This window comes from Lotus japonicus, chromosome 1 (assembly GCF_012489685.1).
Source record: "Lotus japonicus ecotype B-129 chromosome 1, LjGifu_v1.2".
NCBI classification, from domain to species: Eukaryota; Viridiplantae; Streptophyta; class Magnoliopsida; order Fabales; family Fabaceae; genus Lotus; species Lotus japonicus.
Genome location: NC_080041.1, coordinates 99,635,097 through 99,659,162, shown reverse-complemented (window position 1 = coordinate 99,659,162; position 24,066 = coordinate 99,635,097). Strand labels below are relative to the sequence as shown.

At 31.0% G+C, this 24,066-nt stretch overlaps 1 protein-coding gene across 1 annotated transcript; it reads left to right on the top strand.

The window, feature by feature from the left end:
- Window positions 1-3,813: 3,813 nt before the first annotated feature.
- On the top strand, window positions 3,814-6,258 carry LOC130732320 (uncharacterized protein At4g13230). Its single transcript, XM_057584390.1, has 3 exons — window positions 3,814-3,992; window positions 5,216-5,341; window positions 5,830-6,258. Exons 1-3 carry the CDS (start codon window positions 3,873-3,875, stop codon window positions 6,049-6,051), a joined length of 468 nt encoding a protein of 155 aa, XP_057440373.1. The 5' UTR covers window positions 3,814-3,872; the 3' UTR covers window positions 6,052-6,258.
- The last annotated feature ends 17,808 nt before the right edge of the window (window positions 6,259-24,066 follow it).

The window sequence follows — 24,066 nt, the reverse complement described above, 5'->3', positions numbered from 1 at the left end:
GTTCAGAGGTAGATTTCAAATCATTTTTTTCATTATTATATATTGGTAGTCTTTGTGGTGGTTTTGAAAAGATTCACATACTTTTATTTTTGACGCAGCGTTACCTTGATTTTATTAGTATAACTCCACGCGAGAAGAAAATGTAAGGATGCCACACTTTTTCATATCATGAAAATTATTATATAACGCCTTGATTTTTCTTAATTTTTTTGTATATTATTTTGGCATCTTATACTTGTGGTGAATTTTTTTAAAGTTAAATGCAAATATGTTCTAAATTATTGTGCGGAATTGCAGATAAATGTTGGTTGATGCAACCGCAATTTCGTTCTTAATGTTGTAGTAAAAATTCCGAAACACTTTACCTTGTGCTCGCAATTGAGGTTGTGGAACAAAATAAATTAAAACCCTGCCTCTAATTAACAATGCTTCATGTATATATAATAATACATACAATTGAGAAAACTTGATCATTTAGGTGAAAAAATTAAAATATAGAAATGGGTCAATTTGTTGTTCTTCCATGTTTTGTCTTCTACAAGTCAATAAAAAGTGTATTCTCAGGATACACTAAAAAAATTCGCCTTTAGATATAATTCTTAAAATTGGATAGATCCTATTCAAGATTTAAAAGAGTAAAATATCCCTAAAAATCTCTCCCTCCCTCCCTTAATAATAATAATTCAAACCACTTCAATACTCTATTATTATAACCGGCGTCACGATGGGACAATAAAAAATAAAATAAATAATTATAAATATAGAGTCGCCATCAATTTATTAAAGAAAATTAGAACCCTAAAAAAATTCAAACTAATCTGTGATTAGAATTCTGAATTTGGGGCTCATTTACGTGTGGGGAAGGTACTAGCACATCACCACGTCCGTTTTGAAAAACGGTACCTCTAATTAATTTTGAAAAATCTAATAACTTTAATTTAAACCCTCTTATCATACCCAAAAAAGAAGATTTCTATTTTTTAATTAAATAAAATAAAATATTAATTATTAATTGGGCCCGACGAGCTTTAAAGCTTGCTTCTACGTATGGTGTGCATAGGGATGGCAATGGGTCCGAGACCCAGTGGGTACCCGCAAAAAATACCCACAATGGGTAGGGTAAAAACCCGTTATATGGGTATGGGGTTGGGTATGGGTAATTACCCGCAAAATTTAGTGGGTACGGGTGCGGGTATGGGTACTATGGTACCCACCCCGCCCCATACCCGCACACATAATATACATATATAATATACATATATAATATATATATTAATAAAACCTATATACGTAAACCTTTTGTTTAAAAAAAAACAATACCTTTAAAATTTTATTTAAACTTGTTGAGTGTTGACATTTCAAATTTTATTATAGAAGAGATAAAATATTAGAAACTGCAAATTTGTTAAATTAAAAGTATATCTTAAATTTAAATTTGGTTAGAAACCGAAAATCTTAACTACTATGAGATTATGATAGGAAAAAAATATTAATAAATCTGACTTTTGGTTGATATAATCATAGCCTAGAAATGAAAACAAAAATAGTTTTAATTGATTAGTAATTACCAAGAAACTTATTAGAAATTACCAACCTAAGATCATACATTTTCAATCTGCCACTAATTCTTTTCAACTTCAGATACAAACTCTATTTCATCATCATCAGGCCGTTTCTTTCTCATACACTATTTCTTTCTCATACATACGTTATATTATGTTATATTTTGAGTCTAAGGTGTTGAATTTATACTTAATGTATTTAGATGATGTTTTGTATTTTTAATTAATGTGTTTCCATTTTATGATAGCAATCATGTTATTTTTTATTGAAAAATGCAAATACGGAAAATTATATTTTATTTAAGTAAATTGCGGGTATTGGGTACGTGTACGGGCATATATGTACCCATAGGGTACGGGGATGGGCACTGAAGTTGTTACCACACGGGTATGGGGACGGGTACGAGTATATTTTTAAAATGCGGGTATGGGGATGAGTACTATAGTACCCTACCCAAACTCTACCCATTGCCATCCCTAGGTGTGCAATGGGCACGCGGGCTTTCAAGGCCACGTTGGATATTTTTTTAGGTTGGTTTGTGCTTTTTAATTTTAAAAAATGTTTTATTATATTATATGTATATATTTTAATTTTCCCATGAAAATAATATATTTTAATTAGTGGATATTTTAATTATTATTAAGCTTGATAAAGATAATCATAAAGTGATTTTATATTATTTATTGGCTTTTATATCAGATAATATTCTTTTGATTTTTAAAAACTAAGTCTACAATTCGAATGTTAGAGTTTCGTTGAAGAGAATTTTTTTATACCTTTTTTGTTTATATTTTATTATATTTCATCAACTTTTAGGTTATTTTGGATCTTACTAGAAATGCCATGACCCGGTCGAGAGCCTTTCAATTTCTACATCTTATTAAGTAAGAAAACGTTTCTCTACCTTCAAATTAACTAATCTAATTAGGTCTGAATAGCACAAAAGAGAAAGAAACCCTAGCCTAAGGGGAAAGCAGCAACCCTGATCAAGATCGCCAAAAATGAATAGGGGGACCGCAGAGAAGGTGAGAAAGTGGGGAAAGAAAGAGGGAAAACCGAGAACATAGGAGAAGACGGCGTGAAGGCACGACATGATGGTAAACGACTAAACGTTTGAGGGGACATGCCACAATCTATAGTATACTTAAAACTATTATATTTATTTATTCAAAGAAGATTCATCAAATAATACCTAAATTATCATTGAGAGGAAGAGAGTGTTACCTGGATGATGAAAAACGAATTCTCTGCTACCTTCGGCACAATTGAATGAGGACATCACATTTGGTTTGACTTAGTTTTTTACCTCATTCTTAACCTGCTTCTACCACTAAGAACCTCCTCTATTTATAACGGTAGGTTTGGTGCCTCTAACCTCCTTTGACTCACCCCATATTTTATCCTTTGTTTCCTAAATTAAATAGTATATTCAAATTATTCCCCAATTATTTTTTTAGAAGATCTTTTATTTATTTCTTAAACAAATTTTTAACTAAGAAAGAAAATCTCCTATATAATTTTGAGTCCTCTAATTTTATTTTTAACATTTATTTATTATTTTCAGAATCATTTAATTAATTATTATTAAATTTTTTAAATTTTTTAATTAATTTTTATTTTTATTATCAATTTTTAAAAATATTTGTTAATTATAATAATTTTGAGTGTTGAAATTTATATATTTTAAACATATAAACTATATTAAATTAATATTATTAAGGTATGACAAATTTGAATGATGACACCTATGCCACACCTATGCCACACTCTTGATAGTGCAACATATCAATTTAGTTAGGAGTGTGAAATGCACAATTATTTATACCATGTATTGTATAAATTTTACTTCATTATTTAAAAAATAAATTACTTCATAAACAATCCATACTAGTTTTTTTTTTAATAAGCACCATTCATACTAGTGTTACTTATTTTTTTAAAGAGTTGACAAGATTATTAAACTAAAGGATTATTAGATAACCCTTATTAAAATTCGTTTTGAATTTTTTTTCAAACATTTTAACTTCACTTCTTCCATGAAGATAAAAAAAGAGATTTTTTTTGAAAAAAGGTAACAAAATGATAAACAAATAATTAACTATCCTATAATACTGGGTCCTTGAAACCGTTGAATTGAGCGCAATGTTTCTCTTTTTTCTACCACTAGTAAGCGTGGATTACTCTCGTCACGCGAACAAGCCGTTGAGATGCACTATATATACACATATGATAATGAAACAATGCAAGAAAATTTTATAGAACTCCCTAACAGAGAACTCAAGAAACTAAGTTATATTTAATAAGACAATATGGCAGGATCTAACCTAGTCACCTCCCTCCCAAAGTTTGGTCATGCTGGAGCAGCAATTGCTAAGGCTCGTGCATGGAATACTAGGGTCTTTGCCGCTGCCACCCCTAGACCTATCCAAGTAAGTAATCTAGCTTTTGTGTGTGTGATCAATTTCGGGAATGACACTGATTGGTGAACCTACGAATAGTGGTAGAAACCAACACCTCTTGATCTTGTCACAAATTCCAGAGTACATATAAATGCAATTTCAACTGTCACAAAATGCAGGTGTTGGGTGTATGCAATAATTTATATGTTCACCAATCACTTTTGTTTGAAAAAAGGAAAAAGAAAGTAGACCACAAAGACTATTCGATGTATGTATGTATGTTTTATACATTTTGTTCTTGTTGTGGAATTGTATAAGGTACACCAGCAACATAGGTGATATACTTTTAACTTATAGAATACTTTAAATTTTGAGTAGTGCTACATTAAATACTTGGCAGTTAGTAAGAAAAGTTTTTCCGCACATAGTAGTTATACCCGAATCGAACAAGATTGTCACAGTAGATAATATTAGTGGGTCAAACCAATTTTTCTTTTCAATAATGCTTAATATTACGATAATAATTTATGACATTTAGACTTCATGTTAATAGTGTTAGTCCAACATTTGATAAGTTGAAGGACAACAATAGTTTGTAAATGTGAATGTTGGTAGTCCAATTGCTATGATATTTTTTACTAGACTCTACACACATATTCTGCCAATAGCCATCATTCTCCTGAAGCTACCCATAATTTGGGTTATCATTCAACTAGCCTAATACTTAAATAGTACAAACACCCCATAAATTTATGTACCTCATTTTTTTCTGTCTTTCATTTGATCACATTTATTACTTCTTTTTCTTCTTTTTCATTTCTCACTTTATACATTCATTGGGTGTCTACTAAACATTTTCCTAAAATAATTGCTCAAACGATGAATACAAATCGTGCTATTTAACATTAGGAAAATACTATTTGTCATGAAATTTTTTATCCACGAATGTTTATGAATATACATGGCAGTTGAACATTGGTTCATGACAAACCAAAGTCTATGATTTCTGTAAAACATCACTCTTCAATTCAAAATGTTTACCGTGCTCGTGAGTTTCATCAAAACATACTTCGCACCACGTAGCATTAAAGTTAACTTGTGATAAGTTAGACATTTTTTTTAGAAACTACTGTAGAATTTGCAAGCCAATATATATTACATCACCGATTTTATACGATGTAGTTTGCACGTACAATCCATTTTTTCATTCTAATCTTTTGTCTTGAATAATTGTACACTATCTTAATTTGCAGGTTCCAACTTCACATGATCAGGAAGGCTCAGTAACCTCTGATGGCCTGAACACTACAGAAACAATCAATAACAGTTTGAACGAACCACTGCAAGACAAAGCTTACAGCTCCAATGCTGCAGAGCATGTAATATATATTTTTTATAAGCAAAATATATTGATAGCTAGCACAAGGGGTGCTAGACCCTGATACAAAGGGGACAAGAGCAAAAACAGAGCAAAGAATCTAAAACTAACTAAGCCCACAAAGAAACTAACAACCTTAGCTAGGCCAAAAAATAGCAACTCATGTAATATATGCAATCATCGATAGAGAAGTTATACGATGAACCATTTTTAAGTGGTGCACCAGTAATCCACTGTTAATTGATGTTGGTATTATAATTTTTTTAATGAACCAACAACTATTAAATAACTGTGGATCATCAATGAGCCATTGAAAAAATTGATCACCCTATAGCTTCCCAATAGTGGTGACACATTTTTGTTTGGGTGAAATCACATTCATATACTTATATCCCGATGATAGTCACATATGAATATATATTTAGTTTCACATATATAATTAGATTAAATAATTTTTTCTCTGTATCTAATTTTATATGATTCAAGCAGATTAATAACAAGGCAAAAGACACTGCTAATCAGATATCAGACAAAGCACAAAACATTACTGAAAAAGCAAAGCAGACAATGCAAGAGGCATGGGACTCCACTAAAAACAATGCCAATAAGGCTGCAGACAATGTGTTGGGAAAGACTCAAAAGTCTGCTGAATATGTCAAAGAAAATGCAGAGACTGTGAAGGAGAACATGAACAGCAAGAACAGGAACTGAGATTCTCAAACACCATTTTTTTCAATTAATCTATGATGCTACCACATCATATACATTTCATATTTACCATTTAGCCATTGTTTGTCCTTTTTGTTTGTTTAATAATTTTTTATTCATGGAGATGGAGAAGATATGTATCTTCCCAATGACATATGTGAGACACAAAATGTCATTAAATTGTTTCAACAGTCAATAAATACGTTTTTATCTCTCTTTCTCTCCCTCTTTTACTTTTTTATTTATATATATATATATATAGGGTGTACCATATGAGAAAACCTTTCTTACGTGAGAAAGATAGGAATAATTCGTAGGGAATGATTGCAGCGACATGGTTGGGTTTGCAACGATGGAGAACTACGTTTTATAGTGAGGCAGAACGCATAACTACGAAGCAAAGGAACGACGGCGATTTCAGCGACAACACAACACAACTCCTTCTTCGTTTCACTGTGAGGCACAAGAATGAGGATTGAGAACGCACAAGGCGATGGAGAACTTTGTTTCCAGAACAATGAACGCACAAGTGAGTAGAGAAACAAAGCACGTGACTCACTTAAACATATGTTTTAATTTAGTCAGTCTATTTTAATCTAATGGCTGCAAATTATTCCTATCTTTCTCACATAAAAAAAACTTTCTCATATGATATATATATATATATATATATATATATATATATATATATATATATAATGGAACAACTAGAAGCTAAAACAACTGAGTTTGGGTCAGCCAAGTGAAATATAGGCAATTGTCGTCTTGTGTTGATCATCGTTGAAGATGTTGCAATGGGCTGACTACAGTTCATGTAGCCCTTACCCAATAATTTAAGCTTTTCGGATAAGAGGTTATTTGAGATAGTATCAGAGCTCAAGTCTCAAAGTGGACAACTTAAAGTGGTTGGGGAGAAGAATCAACCCCCGCATATAAGTTGCAGCACCAAATGAATCAGAGGAGTCACAAATTCAGGTTTTCACACCGCATTCAGAAACACTAGCTTTATTCCTCTCACCAGACAGCGTTGACCGTTGAATCTTCATGTAGATTCTCTACAACCTTTACTGATTCCTATCTTAGAATAATTGCCTATGGCATATCTAGGCAGGGTTGGAAACACAAGTATATAGAACCGCAAATTTCATGTCATGGACCTTCACAAAATAGTTTGAATGCAGAAGTCAACATGTCAGCTTCATTATATTCTTTGTTTAATCAAGAACACAAGCAAGATGAGAACCCAATTTATGAGGATGTTGATATGCTGAATTCAGATGATCAATGCACACAAGGTCCAGAGATAAGTTTGGAAACACATTCTAAGCTACATAAGAATGCAAACAATATAAATGAACGGCAGGAGAAAACTGTGAATGATCAACGACTACCCGAAATTGTGTGTTAGAATAAGAGGAAAATTAGGATCATTCACAACTTTCTCCTGTTGTTCAATGATATTGTGTGCATTATACGGTAGCTTAGAATGCCTTTACAAACCTATCCTTGGACCTTGTGTGCATTGATCATCTGAATTCATCAGATCAACATCCCTATACATTGGGTTCTCATCTTGCTTGTGGTCTTGATTAATCAAAGAATATAATGAGATTGACATGTCGACTTCTGCATTCAAACTACTATGTGAAGGTCCATGACATGAAATTTACGATTCTACCTGTGTTTCCGACCCTGCCGATATACCTTGGCAATTCTTCTAAGATAGGAATCAGTAAAAGCTGTTGAGAACCTACAGGAAGATTCAACGCTCAATGCTGTTTGGTGAGAGGAATAAATTATTTCCCAATGCGGTTTAAAATCCTGAATTTGTGACTCTTCTGATTCATTTGGTGTTGCAATTTCTACTTCCGGGGGCTGATGCTTCTCCTCAACCACTTTAAGTTGTCTACTTTGAGACCTGGACTCTGATACCATGTCAAATAACCACCTATCCCGCAAGTTTAAACTATTGGGTAAGGGCCACATGAGTGATTTTATACTATCATTTTTTAACAATAAAGCTCCTTGATTTTGTATTTGCTTCAGGGGAAATCGAGAAAAAAACTGCTTCTGGACATAAAAAAAAATTAATTAGTTAGGGTTCACATTTATCAAAAATTTCATTTGTAGAGGTTCCTATTGTTTTATATATAAATAATAATATAGATAGATATTCATATAATTATTAAAATCATAATATGGAGGAATATCTATCATAACAAATAGAATTTTTTTTAGATGAACAAATAGAATTTAAAAAAGTTGAAAATTACAAATAATGGATAATTTCAAAAAATTAAAGACTAAATATTGACAACAAGTCATTTATAAACTAAACTTATGGAAACAAAAATGAAAGGGAACATTGAATCCAAAAACTATTTCTCAACTCACCCCAATCATGCTGAATTAGCAAATCAACATGGCCACCTTTACAAATGAGAAATTTTGTGAGGAATGTCAAAGTGTCAAATCACACCAAAGTCTTAGTAATCAATCGGGTTATTTTCACGTAGAAATTGAAAATCTAAAATATTGCAAACCCTAGACTGCAACTCGAGCAAAAGAATATATATATATATATATATAAAGAAGCGTAGAAGAATGAAGCACATAAAGACACTTACCCCAACTACCCAATTTGTCCAATGATCATGAAATGAATCAAGGAAATCACATTCATTAGAATACTCATTCCAAAATGAAGCAAAAACCCATCGCATAGATACAGGAGAAACACAAGTAATCATTATATAGCTTATCGATCTAAGTAATTGGGATAACACAATTTTTTTAGAAGAGATCAAAGAGCCTAATCAAATGAAAGTAAATGGAATGAATAAATAGATATAACCACCAAGTAAAATTGGCTAATTCAGATGTAAGAGAAGGTGAGTACCTAAATCAAGTAAGCCCTACCAACACGATGTTTGTTGATATCTCTAGCTATCTGAGAGAATGGAAGGAGAGTGAAATGAATCTCTTTGCTGACGGCGCTGGTGAATGGTTAACAGAAAACCCTACTATGTGTTTATGAGGGGTAAGCAAAGGCAAACATGAAATTTAAAGAGGAAGGTTGGGCTTTTTTTGTTCAAAATGGTGGGCTTTTGGCTGTGGGCCGTGACTCTTTGTAATGAGATTAACTGTGTCATTGTACCGCAGTTTAATTTACATGTTATTCTATTCATTAATTTGATAGAAAAAGAAAATTACTTTCTCAAGATAAATTAACACTCTATTATGTAAATCTAGGTATTTTTTTCGAGAGCAAAAATTTGTTTAAGGATGACGGGAAAGAACATAACACTCTAGAGTGAGTAATTTTTGTAAAGAATAAGCCAATTACTCTTTTATCCCAATACAATTCTCTTTTTCTCATTCATAGTAAATTTCACAACATGTGAGAGTGAGATTCCCCTAAGTAAAAATTATTTATGTGAGAGTGTGGATATGATTATTATTTTGAACATAAATTGAAATTCGTTTTCATGTAATTTTAACTTTATAGAATATACTTAATTTCATATTTTATTGTTTAAATTGAATAGTTGCGCTAGATATTATTTCAAAAATTTATTTCAGTTCAATTATACTTTTTATCCAGTTTAAAATTAAATTTCACCGTAAAAAAATAATTAATTATTATATTATTTTTTCTTTTGATTTTATATTTTCTTCAATTTTCAATTTTTACTTTATTTTGCGGAATCCTTAAATTTCTAATATGTATCATGCTCTTTTGAAGAGATGCTAAATTACATCATAATAAATAATAATTATCATTTAAGATATAATTTTAATATATTTTTTTATTTAAACTAATTTAATATTTATATATTTTTTTGTTGCTTCGGAAAAGTAATATTTATATATTGAAGTCAAAGGATTATATTTTTTAAAAGTTATACTTTAATATCTATCTATCTATCTATCTATCTATCTATCTATACATCTATCTATCTATCTATCTATCTATCTATCTATACATTATATAAAAGTAAAGTTTGGCAACAAGGAGGGTAAAATAGTCATGCAATAGACTATGACTCATGAATGAATATTTTACCATGGATTTTTAGGTAATTTCATAGAATATTCTCTAGGAAATCAATCATGACCGTTGATTAGTTTTAATCTTAACCATCCTTACAATTTATTTAAATAGACTTATTATTATTTAGATGTTATTAGTTATGGAATTTCATAGGGCAAACATACTTAGTTTTCATTTATTGAATGGATTAAATATTAAATATGATTTCACTAAAAAACCACTAACCTTTCCCCTCCCACCAATGTCATCATATATCCATTATATTTACAATTCACCTTGCAATTAATTTAAGTTAATTTATTATTACATAAATTTTATATGTTATGGAATTCCATAGGGCACATTGTGATTTCACTAAAAAAACCACCAACCTTTCCCCTCCCACCAATGTCATCCTATATTCATTTACTATTCACTTTGCAATAAATTTAAATGGATTTATTATTACTTAAATATTATATGTTATGGAATTCCATAGGGCACATTAAATATTATTTCACTCACCTTTTACTCTACAATTATATAAATTAGTTTTTGTGCACTTCACATAGTGTGTGTTAAGGTATTTACTTTGGTTTTTTCAAAGGCTCAAACTTTGAGTCGTCTTTGTAAATAAAAAATAATAATTAATGAGTTACACATCCTATAATTATGGGTGTCTCATAGTTGTAGTTTCACCTGCTAAAGATTCTCAACTTTTTGAAGGTAATTTCAAGAGGTGAGTTGTTTCATTCTAGCTCCATTATCTCTATAAATTTCCATTACCCCTAGCTTTCTCATAAGAACTTCTAAATGCCATTGATATTGTTTGTGTTATGAATATTTTGGCGTGTCCTTTCTTCTTTTGAAATTTCTTATTCTATCAGTATTTAAGTGCATGATTTCCATACTCATTCTTCAAGTTCTACAGTCTGGACATGTTAATTAGAAACATATATGGCCTTAAGGTATCAAACCATGATTGATTTATCATAGGATGCATGTTGAGATCATCTCTGATCTCTTGCATTGCTCATTTTTTTTCCAATTTTGAATTCCATTTCGTGATTTTGAATCCCACGACCTGCACTGTTATACAGGTGATTAAGATTTTAGTTGGAAGCTATTGAAGGTGAAAAGACAATCCCTGCTCCATGAGAGGAAATCTTCATAAAATTAAATTAGATCATTATATGTGTAATTCTCCAATTTGTCTATTTTTTTCATTTTATTGATCACTACTTTTAATATGCATTTGTTCTGGTGATTTGAGATAACTCTAAGCTCTAGCAATTTGATCTAAGATGACAAGAGAGGTTGAAACCGGTGCCCCTTATGTTACTCCATTTGTCTACAGGTTTCCTCTCAAATATCTACAGGTATTATTTGTTTGTGTTTTTGAAGGGTTTAGGGGTTCATTTTAGGGTTTCTTGCGGGATTTCATGGTATATTCATAAATATCAGTCTTTCTAATCACTGTTTTAATGTATATGTAATTTTAATTTTATATAAATTAAAAAGTAGTATATGTTATAATTTTTCGTGTGTTTAGGATTTTTACTTCTCTTAGCTTATATAGAACTTCAATTCCCTTATTTCTTTGATGTATAACCACTTAATGTATTTAACTATTTGATTATTATTCAGTTGATTTTGCTTTTGGATGGTTTGGGTTATGTTTTTTTATTTGTTCTAGCATCTCTAATTTTCAGATTTGGATCCTACAACGCCTAAATGATGGTACATGAGAAGTGAGGGTTTCTTTCTTTTCTACTTATCTTTGTGATCTTCAATTTAATGGTATTTAGCTCTTGCCCTGTTAAGTATATTGTAGTAAACTAAATACTCTTTAGCATGGAAGTCTTTTTTAGGAACTCATTTGCTTCTTATTTAGTGTTCCTCCAAGTACAAAGGTTTATGACACATTGACACTATTGGGCATAGCAAATTCAAGAGATGAATTGCACTGTGTTTTTTTTTTTTTTTTTTCTGGTGTGTCTTTTGTTGAAACTTGGGGATGCTATTTAAGGTTTAATGTTGATATGAATGTCCTCATGGAAATGCTATTCTTAATGCTGAGATATTGTCTTGCATTCTATGAAATGAAACTTCAAAATATGTCTTTAAAGAAATAGTGTTTTGCATGCCAAACTTCAATGATGTTAAGGTTTGGGTTGAAGGGAATATGCGGGTAGTGAAGGCACTGAAGATATCCATAGCGCACCATGAAGGGCAAGCAAATGGCACTGAAAACTTTAAGCAAATGGAATTCAAAAATATGATAATAAAAAGTGCAAAGTATACCCGTAATTTAAAATTAATTAAAAGTAAAAAGAAGGAAATTGATAAAAAAAATTGTGCAATTTGGATTCATCATAAAAGGAATTGATAGGCCATATTTTAAATGATGAATTCGTAATCTTTTATTTATAGAATAATTAATTAGATAATAATTAAAATTAATCCTTAAAACTTGAAGGTGGTGGTTTTAATATTAAATATGATATCAATACAAAAAATAACCTTTTCACTATCACTTTCCCATTGAAATTTTATTTGACAATTTCAATCCTCCAATCAATGTCATTTTTTTATAAGCTCCATGTCATGATGTTATATCCTTCTTCTATTTACTTCAAATATTTAAAAAATGTTTTATTTATTATTATTTGGTTCTTATGAGTAAGGGAATATCAAAGGGCACACACATTAGACACCTACAAGGACGTGTGCTATGCGATGAGCTTACTTGAAGACGATAAAGAATACATGGATGAAGTAATAGAAGCTTTGTATTGCGGTATTGTATACAATTTTAGAAGACTTTTTGTTACTTTGTTGTTATCATATCATCTTCCAAAGGTAGACTTTGCTTGGAGAAAACTTTAGAATATTTAAGTGATGATATTTTACATAAACAAAGACTTCTTATACAATGTAGTTGTGAGTTAATTTTTAATCAAAGTTCATAAAAAAGGGGTAAAAAACAACAATGAAATAAAATAATTGTACTTTTATAAAATAAAAACAAACACATCCATGGAGAAAATAAACTTACTAATTTATGTTTTGCTTATATCTAAAAATAATTTTGTCTTTTTAAATCATAAATTTTCTTTTAATAAACATAAAAAATAGCAAAGATTTAAGAAAAATACTCACAAGAAACAAAAATGATTATCCCCGTGCATCGCACGGGTCATAGTACTAATATTATATAAAAGCAAAGTTTGGCAACAAGGAGGGTAAAATAGTCATGCAATATAATATGACTCATGAATGAATATTTTACCATGGTCATATACGTAAATTTGTGAGTAATTCAATATGGAATTAATCTTGACCATTCATTGCTTCTAATCCTAACCGTTGATCCTTTTTCTTATGAAACCCTTTGTATACAACTTTTTCATATTCTTGGCCGTTTTATTTGTTGCCTTTGTAACTCCTGATTATGGATTATGATTACAAAATCACCAAGAGTCTCTTCCTTCTTCTCCCATATATAAAACATCTTTCCATTCCCCTTTAAATTTATTTTCATCTCTCTCATTTTGATCTTCAACATCTTCATTCATGTGCAGGAAATCACTCCGATTTGGACTCTCCATCATTCCAGCACAAGAAGATCTTCCATCAGGTTAGAAAATTTTCTTTTGCGTCTTTTCTTCTCCATCGGTCACTTCTTCTTCATCACTTTTCATTTCAGGCATTGCCGTTTTTCTTCATCATCATCTTTCATCCGGTAAGAGCCCTTCTTTTTTTTTTCACCTTATTTATCCCTTTTGATTTATTTGTTATGATTTCGTCATCATTTCTTATTCAGATTTTGTTCTCATGCTACGCACTTCCCAAACGATCTTATTTTTTTCTCATTCATTCTCCTCATTCGTCATCTCTCACTCCTGTAAGATTTATTCTTTATTCGCAATATGCATGTTGTTATCTTATTTAATAGATGAAAGTTACATATTTTATTTTACTTTTGTAATTTATGCATGTTTTGTTCTTTGCTATTGATTATCAATATTATTATGATTTGTTCGTAACTTCTATTTCGTTTCAAAAATATTTTTTCTTCATAAACGGTTAAATTCATCTCCTTAACTATTTCTCTAATTGTGTTTCATTATCTTTCTTGCACAATTATATGATGTTTGCTTCTATTTCTTTGACAGTTCAATTTTCAACCAATGTATGTTGACCAAATGATAATATTTTCTTCTAATCCAGTATATTGAAGCCTTTTTTTCTCCTTTTACATTTCATTCATTAAACAATGTTTCATATTTTTTTCTCACCTATGAGCTTTTAAGTAATTATACATATTATTTCATATGTGAATTTTCAGAACCCGTTCGATATTCAACAGACTTTTAATCTCAGTCATTCGATATTCCCCTTGAACTTCCTCCATCAATGTTAGTATATAACTTTCAACTATTAAGCTTAAATTATTTAAATAAATTTATTATTATTTAATTTATACGAGTTATGGAGTCTTAGGTCAAAATTTATATTAAATATGATATTAGTTACGAATTCCATAAGACACATATTAGTAGTTTAGGTATGTTGACGTATTAATCAACTAATAATTAATATTAATAATAAACCTTAAAAGTTAAAGGTCACTCAATAAAAAAAACTCATCTATCCTTCCTCTTGAACTTCCTTCATTAATGCCATTTTATAGACTTCTACTATTAATTTAAAATTATTGAAAATAAATTTTTTATTTTTAATTTCATATAAGTTATGAAATTCAAAAAGGTATTTTTATTTATTTATATTTATATTTATTTATTTATATATAATATAAAGGAGAAGTTTAGCAATCTCGAAGGTAAAATAGTCTATCAATAAAAAATGCTTCATATATTTATTTTTACCTACGAGCTTTTAAGTAATTATACATATTATTTTATATGTGATTTCTCAGAACCGTTCGATAGTCAACAGACTTTTAATCTAAGTCGTTTGATATTTCCCTTGAACTTCCTCCATCAATGTTATTATATAACTTTCTACTATTAAGCTCAAAATTATTTTAAATAAATTTATTATAGGTCAAAATTAATATTAAATGTGATATAGTTATAAATTCCATAAGACACATATTATTAGTTTAGGTTTGTTGAAGTATTAATTAACTAATAATTAATATTAATAATAAACCTTAAAAGTTAAAGGTCACTCAATAAAAAAAAACTCTCTTGAACTTCTTTCATCAATGTCATTCTATAAACTTCTACTATATATTAGTTGAAAATTACTTTCAATAAATTTACTATAATTTATTTCATGAGTTATGAAATTCAAAGATGTATGCTTAATATTAAATAAGATCTTAGCAAAAGAAAAAAAAAAGACTATCACTAGCCCTTTTCTCTACCACTATTTAAATTAAAAAGTGTCAATACTCATTCAAAATGTGCACTTCACATAAGTTTTGTTGAAGTATTTGCTTTAATTTTATTTCTTCAAAGGCTCTAGCTTCAAGACATTTTTCCAAGTACATATATCCAACAGCTAGCTATTGATGTACTGACCTAGAATGTTTACATGTGTTCTAACATGCTTTTTATTTCATGATGATCTTCAACTTGATTTTAGCATGTAAAATTGAAACCCCTAAAAAATCAATTTCTCTTTGATTTGCTCAACTTTTTGTTGTGTAGGATGACTCAAACAGTTCGTGTGCTCCATGTGTGGGAAATAAGGGATTTCAATAAACCTAAAATTGTTAATAGTATTGAACTACTCTTAATCGTTGAAAATGTAATCACTTTTTTGTTTTCCCCACTTTCATGGTACCTAATTAAAACTATTTATTGTTACCATAACAAAGTTTATGCGATTCAAAATGTTATGGTTCAAGCATCTGCTAGAAAATATAGAGTCACAAAGCATAAATACAAGATTACTTGAATGAGCATCTCAAAAATTGAAGAGGCTACAAGTGACACTACTCCTACAACAAAATTTTATTTTGTATAATTTAATATAGTTAACATCATTTTCAATTTAATTGATCATCTCTGAAGAAATCAAAGTTTATAGTACTAATTTGTTTTATAAAATGAAGGACATATAATACCACATGAAAACTAATTTCATCTTCTAAATAACAATAATCCATATGAGCTTAACCTCTAACATTGCTTCCTTAAATGAATGGCCCTAATACTATGCTGTTTCTTACTTTTTTTCCATTCTTCATTACTTTACTCTACATTGAATCGTTCTCCTCAATAGCCACTAATACTCAATTTCTCCAAGATGCATATTGCATATATACAAAGCTTTCTTCTGATCTAACTTTCAGATGTACATGTTCACAAATAAGTATTCATAGCTTACACAACTTCTCTTATTTTTTCCTGTGAGAAGGTCCAAATTTACTTAAATTGTGGAAATTTTTATCTAGGCGGGTTTAACTTAATTTCATCCTACTTTATATTAGGTTTAGTATGAACAAACTATGAGTTATTTGTAACCAAATAAAAAACTATGAATTATTTACTTTTTACATATTTATTACTTTCAAGTTTATGTGTCAACCTTAATATAATTATAATATTTACCAATACTTAATTTTATGATAACGAATAACAAAACCTAATATTAACAAAGAACAAATTTTGTATTTAAGCACATATGTTATTTAATTCATATGAGTTATGAAATTCCATAGGAAAAAATTTACATTAAAACTTAGATAATTCCATGACACACATTATTACTTTAAATTTGTTGAATCATTATCAAGTAATAATTAATATTAACAATAAAATTTAAAAGTTAAAGAACATTCAATAAAAAAACCTCCACTATCCATTTCCCTTTGAACTTCCTCCATTAATATTAATTAGGCTATAGTTTTCTATTATTAACCTCAAAATTATTTTAATTTAATTTATTATTATTTAATTCATATGAGCTATAGAATGTCATAAGGTAAACTTAATATTAAATATGATATTGTACCAAAAAAAATATTAAATATGATATCACTAAAAAAATATATACATAATAAATACTAAAATAAAAAAAAAACATGTGACGCAAAAAAAAAACCTCCCTTAAACTTCATTCATTAATGTTATTCTATACTAGATTTCTACTACTGACCTCAAAATTATTTTATATGAGTTTATTATTATTTAATATTAAATAAGATCTTACAAAAAAAATACTACTTCTAAAAAATACTACTTCTAAAAAATACTACTTCTATCTGTAACGTATAGTAAAATTGTTATATCAAAAGAATAATGCAAAGCATCAATTCGATAAATAAGGACAAACAACACAAATAAATAAAACAAACACACTCATAAAAAAAACGTACGACAAAAAAAACACAATTAAAAACATAAATTAATTGTTATATCATAAGAATAATGCAAAACATCAATTAGATAAATAAGGACAAACAACACAAATAAAAAAAACAAACACACTCATAAAAAAAACGTACGACAAAAAGAACACAATTAAAAACATAAATTAACACTTCGACAAAAAAAAAAACATAATTATCACAAATAATATTATTTTTTCTCCTTTTCATACGAATAAATCATAAAAAAAAACCATAAGAAAACACAATTGAAAATAAAAATGAATGCCCCCGTGCAACGCACGGGTAAAATATACTAGTATCTATATATTAACCGTGTCTGCTCTCATAAGATCTCTACATATTTGTCAAGTATTATACGTTGCCATTTTCTCAACTTTATCTATCTCTATATATATATGTTTTATTTTCAAAAGAAATACGTCACCATTTGTGTTCTTATGCGCGCAATTTCAACCTTTGTTCTTATAGTGCCTAATTTATTTGCAGAATGTCACATTTTTTTCAGTAATCATCCAGTTGTCTAGAGCATGTTTGGTGGTTAGGATAAGAATTTAAAATATCTTGCTACAATCCGTTGTTTGTTGCGTCAGCAAAATATATAAAATAATGCAATCATCATTCCTTATCTTATCCTATCTACTCCAAGCACATAATTTTTTTTGGTAAGCTAATAATGAGATTAAATGGAAGTACTAGGAGTACTTCAATCCATGTACAAGGAACAAAAAGAACAAGAAAGACTATACAATAGGGCCCAACTACAAGGGAACCATCACCTAGATAAATCTAAACCATCACAGATTGCTATTCTCGGCTCCTCTTAGTGCAGCGCAGAGCAACTAGCCACCTTGTTTACCAATTCTTTTCCACACAACCAGGGGAGAACGATACCACCAACTCGGCATACCAGTATCCTCAAGGGTTCACCTTACTCCAAGCACATGATATGACCACTCCAAACACATGAAATGATAAGAAACTATGCTCTTATCATATCTTACCACTACAACATTTTGGTTTGACAACAATGCGCGCCTTGCCTTACTTTGCCTTAGACAACATTTGATCCCGTATTTATGTATTGTTGTTTTTATGCATAAAAAAATTCGTATTCTGCGTGGAGAACAGTTTTTTCACATTTTTTTCAGGATACATTTGTAAAACCGTTAGAAATAGGCTGGGATAGATTCAGAAAATAAAAGTTATGGGGAAATATATACACAATATACATGAACATGTAATGTTAAAATTTAAAAGTTTAGTGGGGGCAATTAGTACACTTTATATATATTATAGATGTTCAGTTATCTAAGACATTTATGGGAAATTAGTACATCTTATATACTATATCATGTTCAATTGGTACAAAATTATTGTGGGGGCACTTGCCCCATTAACATATGATTAGATCTGTCAGTTTCCTTGCATATAGGCATATCATTCTCATATATAATCCGTTCCTAAAAATCATTCCTGAATAACCGTTCCAAACTCCATCGTTCCTATACCTTCGTTCCAGGTATTAGATCTCTCTTCCTCTCGTCTGACACTTGTCTCATAGTGGTTTATTATAATAGCTTGTATTTCATGAAGGGGTTTTGATGGCAATGCTTGCTGCAATAGCTAGTATTTCATTTTTTTGTTGTTTTTTTTTTTGGGTAAGCATTTCATTTTTTTCTTGTAATGTGGTTTGCAATTCTATGATGCTAGATTGGTGTGTTTCTCTTGATATGTGGTGTACTTGAAATTCATTTTGTGATTTTGTTTCTATTTCATTTGTATTGCCTCTTTTCTCTTCTATGCAGAACCTTTGTCAAGGATCATGTGTCGTTCGCTGCATTCATACCTCTAAAAACAACAAACAACAAATACTCAACAGAGACCTAACAACGCAGAAAAAGTTGAATGGTAATAATATTGAAATGAACTACTTCAAATGTTTATTTTCCAGGTAGTATTTGACATATTTTCTCTTGAAAATACATTTTTGATAATGAATCATAAATTTATTTAATATTTCTAAATTAATAATGAACATCATACACTTTCGTTTCCACCGGGATCTCCATCGCTTATATCAGATTCCTCCAAAACGCACCTCTCCACCGCTCCCAACATGGAGTAAGTTCTGTATTCTCTCATCTTTCTTCTTTTCCTTACTTCTCCTCTGTGCCAAGTCATTTCTGTTCTTCATTCGTTTGCAGTGTTGAAGTAAATGTCAAACTGCTAGAAGAACTTGATCGGGTGAAACGTAATCGGTAATATATAGCTCTCTTTTACCTCCAAAACGCACCTCTCCAACGCTCCAAAACAGCCTAATGGCTGTTACCGAAACATCAACAGCTACTCCCCTTGACCCCCATAATCGATATCTGCTTGTAACATAATTGAAGAAAATATCAATTACACAAGAGGTAGTGGGAGGGATGAGATTGATGGGAAACGCACGACTCATTATATAAGGGAGTTGTGGGTGTGACTTTAATAATGCTAGCGATGTGGGACTCTAAAGAAATTCACGAAAATCTCTTTTTTTTCATTTTTTTCGATGTGGGATTCTTCCCTTTCAGAACCTTCCCCTGTTTCTCCCATTAAACTGCTAGAAGAACTTGATCGGGTGAAACGTAACCGGTAATATATGCTCTCTTTTTCCTCCAAAACGCACCTCTCCAACGCTCCAAAATAGGAAGTGATGATATTGAACATCAAAGAAAATTGCTAGGAGATCATTGCTTATCATGACAGAAAAGTCGAGATAAATTGACCAATCAGCAAAGGTGGTTGGGGTCTCAGTGAATAACCTTTACAACAATTTGTCAAAAGTACTTGAAAGCAAGCAACATATGTAAACAAAATGATTTAGAGCAACCTCTTAAGTTATTACAGCATACCTAGGTAACGCTTTCTAAAAACGACAAACAACCAATTCTCAACAGAGACCTAACAACGCAGAAAAAGTTAGATGGTCATAAAATTGAAATGAACAACCTCAAATGTTTATTTCCCATGTAGGATTTGACATATTTTCTCTTGAAAATACATTTTTGATAATGAATCATAAATTTATTTAATATTTCTAAACTAATAATGAACATCATACACTTTCGTTTCCACCGGGATCTCCACCGCTTAGATCGGATTCCTCCAAAACGCACATATCCACCGCTCCCAACATGGAGTAAGTTCTGTATTCTCTCATCTTTCTTCTTTCTACTCCTCTGTGCCAAGTCATTTTTGTTCTTCATTCATTTGCAGTGCTGAAGTGAATGTCAAACTGCTAGAAGAACTTGATCGGGTGAAACGTAACCGGTAATATATAGCTCTCTTTTTCCTCCAAAACGCACCTCTCCAACGCTCCAAAACAGCCTAATGGTTGTTACCGAAACATCAACAGCTACTCCCCTTGACCCCCATAATCGATATCTGCTTGTAACATAATTGAAGAAAATATCAATTACACAAGAGGTAGTGGGAGGGATGAGATTGATGGGAAACACACGACTCATTATATAAGGGAGTTGTGGGTGTGACTTTAATAATGCTAGCGATGTGGGACTCTAAAGAAATTCACGAAAATCTCTTTTTTTTCATTTTTTTCGATGTGGGATTCTTCCCTTTCAGAATCTTCCTCTTCTTCTCCCATTAAACTGCTAGAAGAACTTGATCGGGTGAAACGTAACCGGTAATATATAGCTCTCTTTTTCCTCCAAAACGCACCTCTCCAACGCTCCAAAACAGCCTCATGGTTGTTACCGAAACATCAACAGCTACTCCCCTTGACCCCCATAATCGATATCTGCTTGTAACATAATTGAAGAAAATATCAATTACACAAGAGGTAGTGGGAGGGATGAGATTGATGGGAAACACACGACTCATTATATAAGGGAGTTGTGGGTGTGACTTTAATAATGCTAGCGATGTGGGACTCTAAAGAAATTCACGAAAATCTCTTTTTTTTCATTTTTTCGATGTGGGATTCTTCCCTTTCAGAATCTTCCTCTTCTTCTCCCATTAAACTGCTAGAAGAACTTGATCGGGTGAAACGTAACCGGTAATATATAGCTCTCTTTTTCCTCCAAAATGCACCTCTCCAACGCTCCAAAACAGCCTAATGGTTGTTACCGAAACATCAACCGCTACTCCCCTTGACCCCCATAATCGATATCTGCTTGTAACATAATTGAAGAAAATATCAATTACACAAGAGGTAGTGGGAGGGATGAGATTGATGGGAAACACACGACTCATTATATAAGGGATTTGTGGGTGTGACTTTAATAATGCTAGCGATGTGGGACTCTAAAGAAATTCACGAAAATCTCTTTTTTTTCATTTTTTTCAAGGTGAGATTCTTCCCTTTCAGAATCTTCCTCTTCTTCTCCCATTAAACTGCTAGAAGAACTTGATCGGGTGAAATGTAACCGGTAATATATAGCTCTCTTTTTCCTCCAAAACGCACCTCTCCAACGCTCCAAAACAGGAAGTGATGATATTGAACATCAAAGAAAAATGCTAGGAGATCATTGCTTATCTTGACAGAAAAGTCGAGATAAATTGACCAATCAGCATAAGTGGCTGGGGGTTTCAGTGAATAGCCTCCACAACAATTTGTCAAAAACTAATTGAAAGCAAGCAACATACGTAAACAAAATGATTTGGAGCAGCCTCTTAAGTTATTACAGCATACCCTAGGTAACGCTCTCTAAAAACAACAAACAACCAATACTCAACAGAGACCTAACAACGCAGAAAAAGTTGAATGGTCATAAAATTGAAATGAACTACCTCAAATGTTTATTTTCCATGTAGGATTTGACAAATTTTGTCTTGAAAATACATTTTTGATAATGAATCATAAGTTTATTTAATATTTCTAAATTTATAATGAACATCATACACTTCCGTTTCCACCGGGATCTCCACCGCTTAGATCGGATTCCTCCAAAACGCACTTTTCCACCGCTCCCAACATGGAGTAAGTTCTGCATTCTCTCATGTTTCTTCTTTCTTCTCCTTTGTGCCAAGTCATTTTTGTTCTTCATTCGTTTGCAGTGCTGAAGTGAATGCCAAACTACTATAAGAACTTGATCGGGTGAAACGTAACCGGTAATATATAGCTCTCTTTTTCCTCCAAAACACACCTCTCCACAAACATGGAGTGATGATATTGAACATCAAAGAAAAATGCTAGGAGATCATTGCTTATCTTGACAGAAAAGTCGATATAAATTGACCAATCAGCAAAGGAGGTTGGGGTCTCAGTGAATAGCCTCCACAACAATTTGTCAAAAGTACTTGAAAGCAAGCAACATATGTAAGCAAAATGATTTGGAGCAGCCTCTAACGTTATTACAGCAGACCCTAGGTAACGCTCTCTAAAAACAACAAACAACCAATACTCAACAGAGACCTAACAACGTAGAAAAAATTGGATGGTCATAAAATTGAAATGAACTACCTCAAATGTTTATTTCCCATGTAGGATTTAACATATTTTCTCTTGAAAATACATTTTTGATTATGAATTATAAATTTATTTAATATTTCTAAATTAATAATGAACATCATACACTTCCGTTTCCACCGGGATCTCCACCGCTTAGATCGGATTCCTCCAAAACGCACTTTTCCACCGCTCCCAACATGGAGTAAGTTCTGCATTCTCTCATGTTTCTTCTTTCTTCTCCTTTGTGCCAAGTCATTTTTGTTCTTCATTCGTTTGCAGTGCTGAAGTGAATGCCAAACTACTATAAGAACTTGATCGGGTGAAACGTAACCGGTAATATATAGCTCTCTTTTTCCTCCAAAATGCACCTCTCCACCGCTCCAAAACATGGAGTGATGATATTGAACATCAAAGAAAAATGCTAGGAGATCATTGCTTATCTTGACAGAAAAGTCGAGATAAATTGACCAATCAGCAAAGGTGGCTGGGGTCTCAGTGAATAGCCTCCACAACAATTTGTCAAAAGTACTTGAAAGCAAAACATATGTAAACGAAATGATTTGGTGCAGCCTCTTAAAGTTATTACAGCATACCCTAGGTAACGCTCTCTAAAAACAACAAACAACCAATACTCAACAGAGACCTAACAACGCAGAAAAAGTTGGATGGTCATAAAATTGAAATGAACTACCTCAAATGTTTATTTCCCATGTAGGATTTGACATATTTTCTCTTGAAAATACATTTTTGATAATGAATCATAAATTTATTTAATATTTCTAAATTAATAATGAACATCATACACTTAAATTAAAAAGGTGACATGAAATGGAACCTACTGCAATTTTGTAATTGAATGGAAATTTGACCTCTCCATATCTAGAATAAAATCGACCTCTGCTCGAAGCTTTATTATTTGCTAGGATTCTGTAATGGGAAAGTAATGTTAGATTTCATATATAGGAAATAGGAAAATATAAAGAGAAGAAATGAAAACAAACAATCCAATTTAAGGGACATGTAATATATATAACTCATTTTCCTTATATATATATATATATATATATATATATTCTGGGCACTCTTTTTTTAACGTTCTTGAGCGAAGCTTATTTTCTCTGGATGTAAACAAAAAGAAAAAGAAAAAATTTTGGATTATTTTGATCA

Bases quoted from the DNA above. Each gene is read 5' to 3' on its own strand.
- LOC130732320 (XM_057584390.1), top strand. From the start codon at position 3,873: ATGGCAGGATCTAACCTAGTCACCTCCCTCCCAAAGTTTGGTCATGCT. The intron at 3,993-5,215 runs GTAAGTAATCTA...CTTAATTTGCAG, and splicing joins CCACCCCTAGACCTATCCAA to GTTCCAACTTCACATGATCA. The intron at 5,342-5,829 runs GTAATATATATT...TGATTCAAGCAG, and splicing joins GCTCCAATGCTGCAGAGCAT to ATTAATAACAAGGCAAAAGA.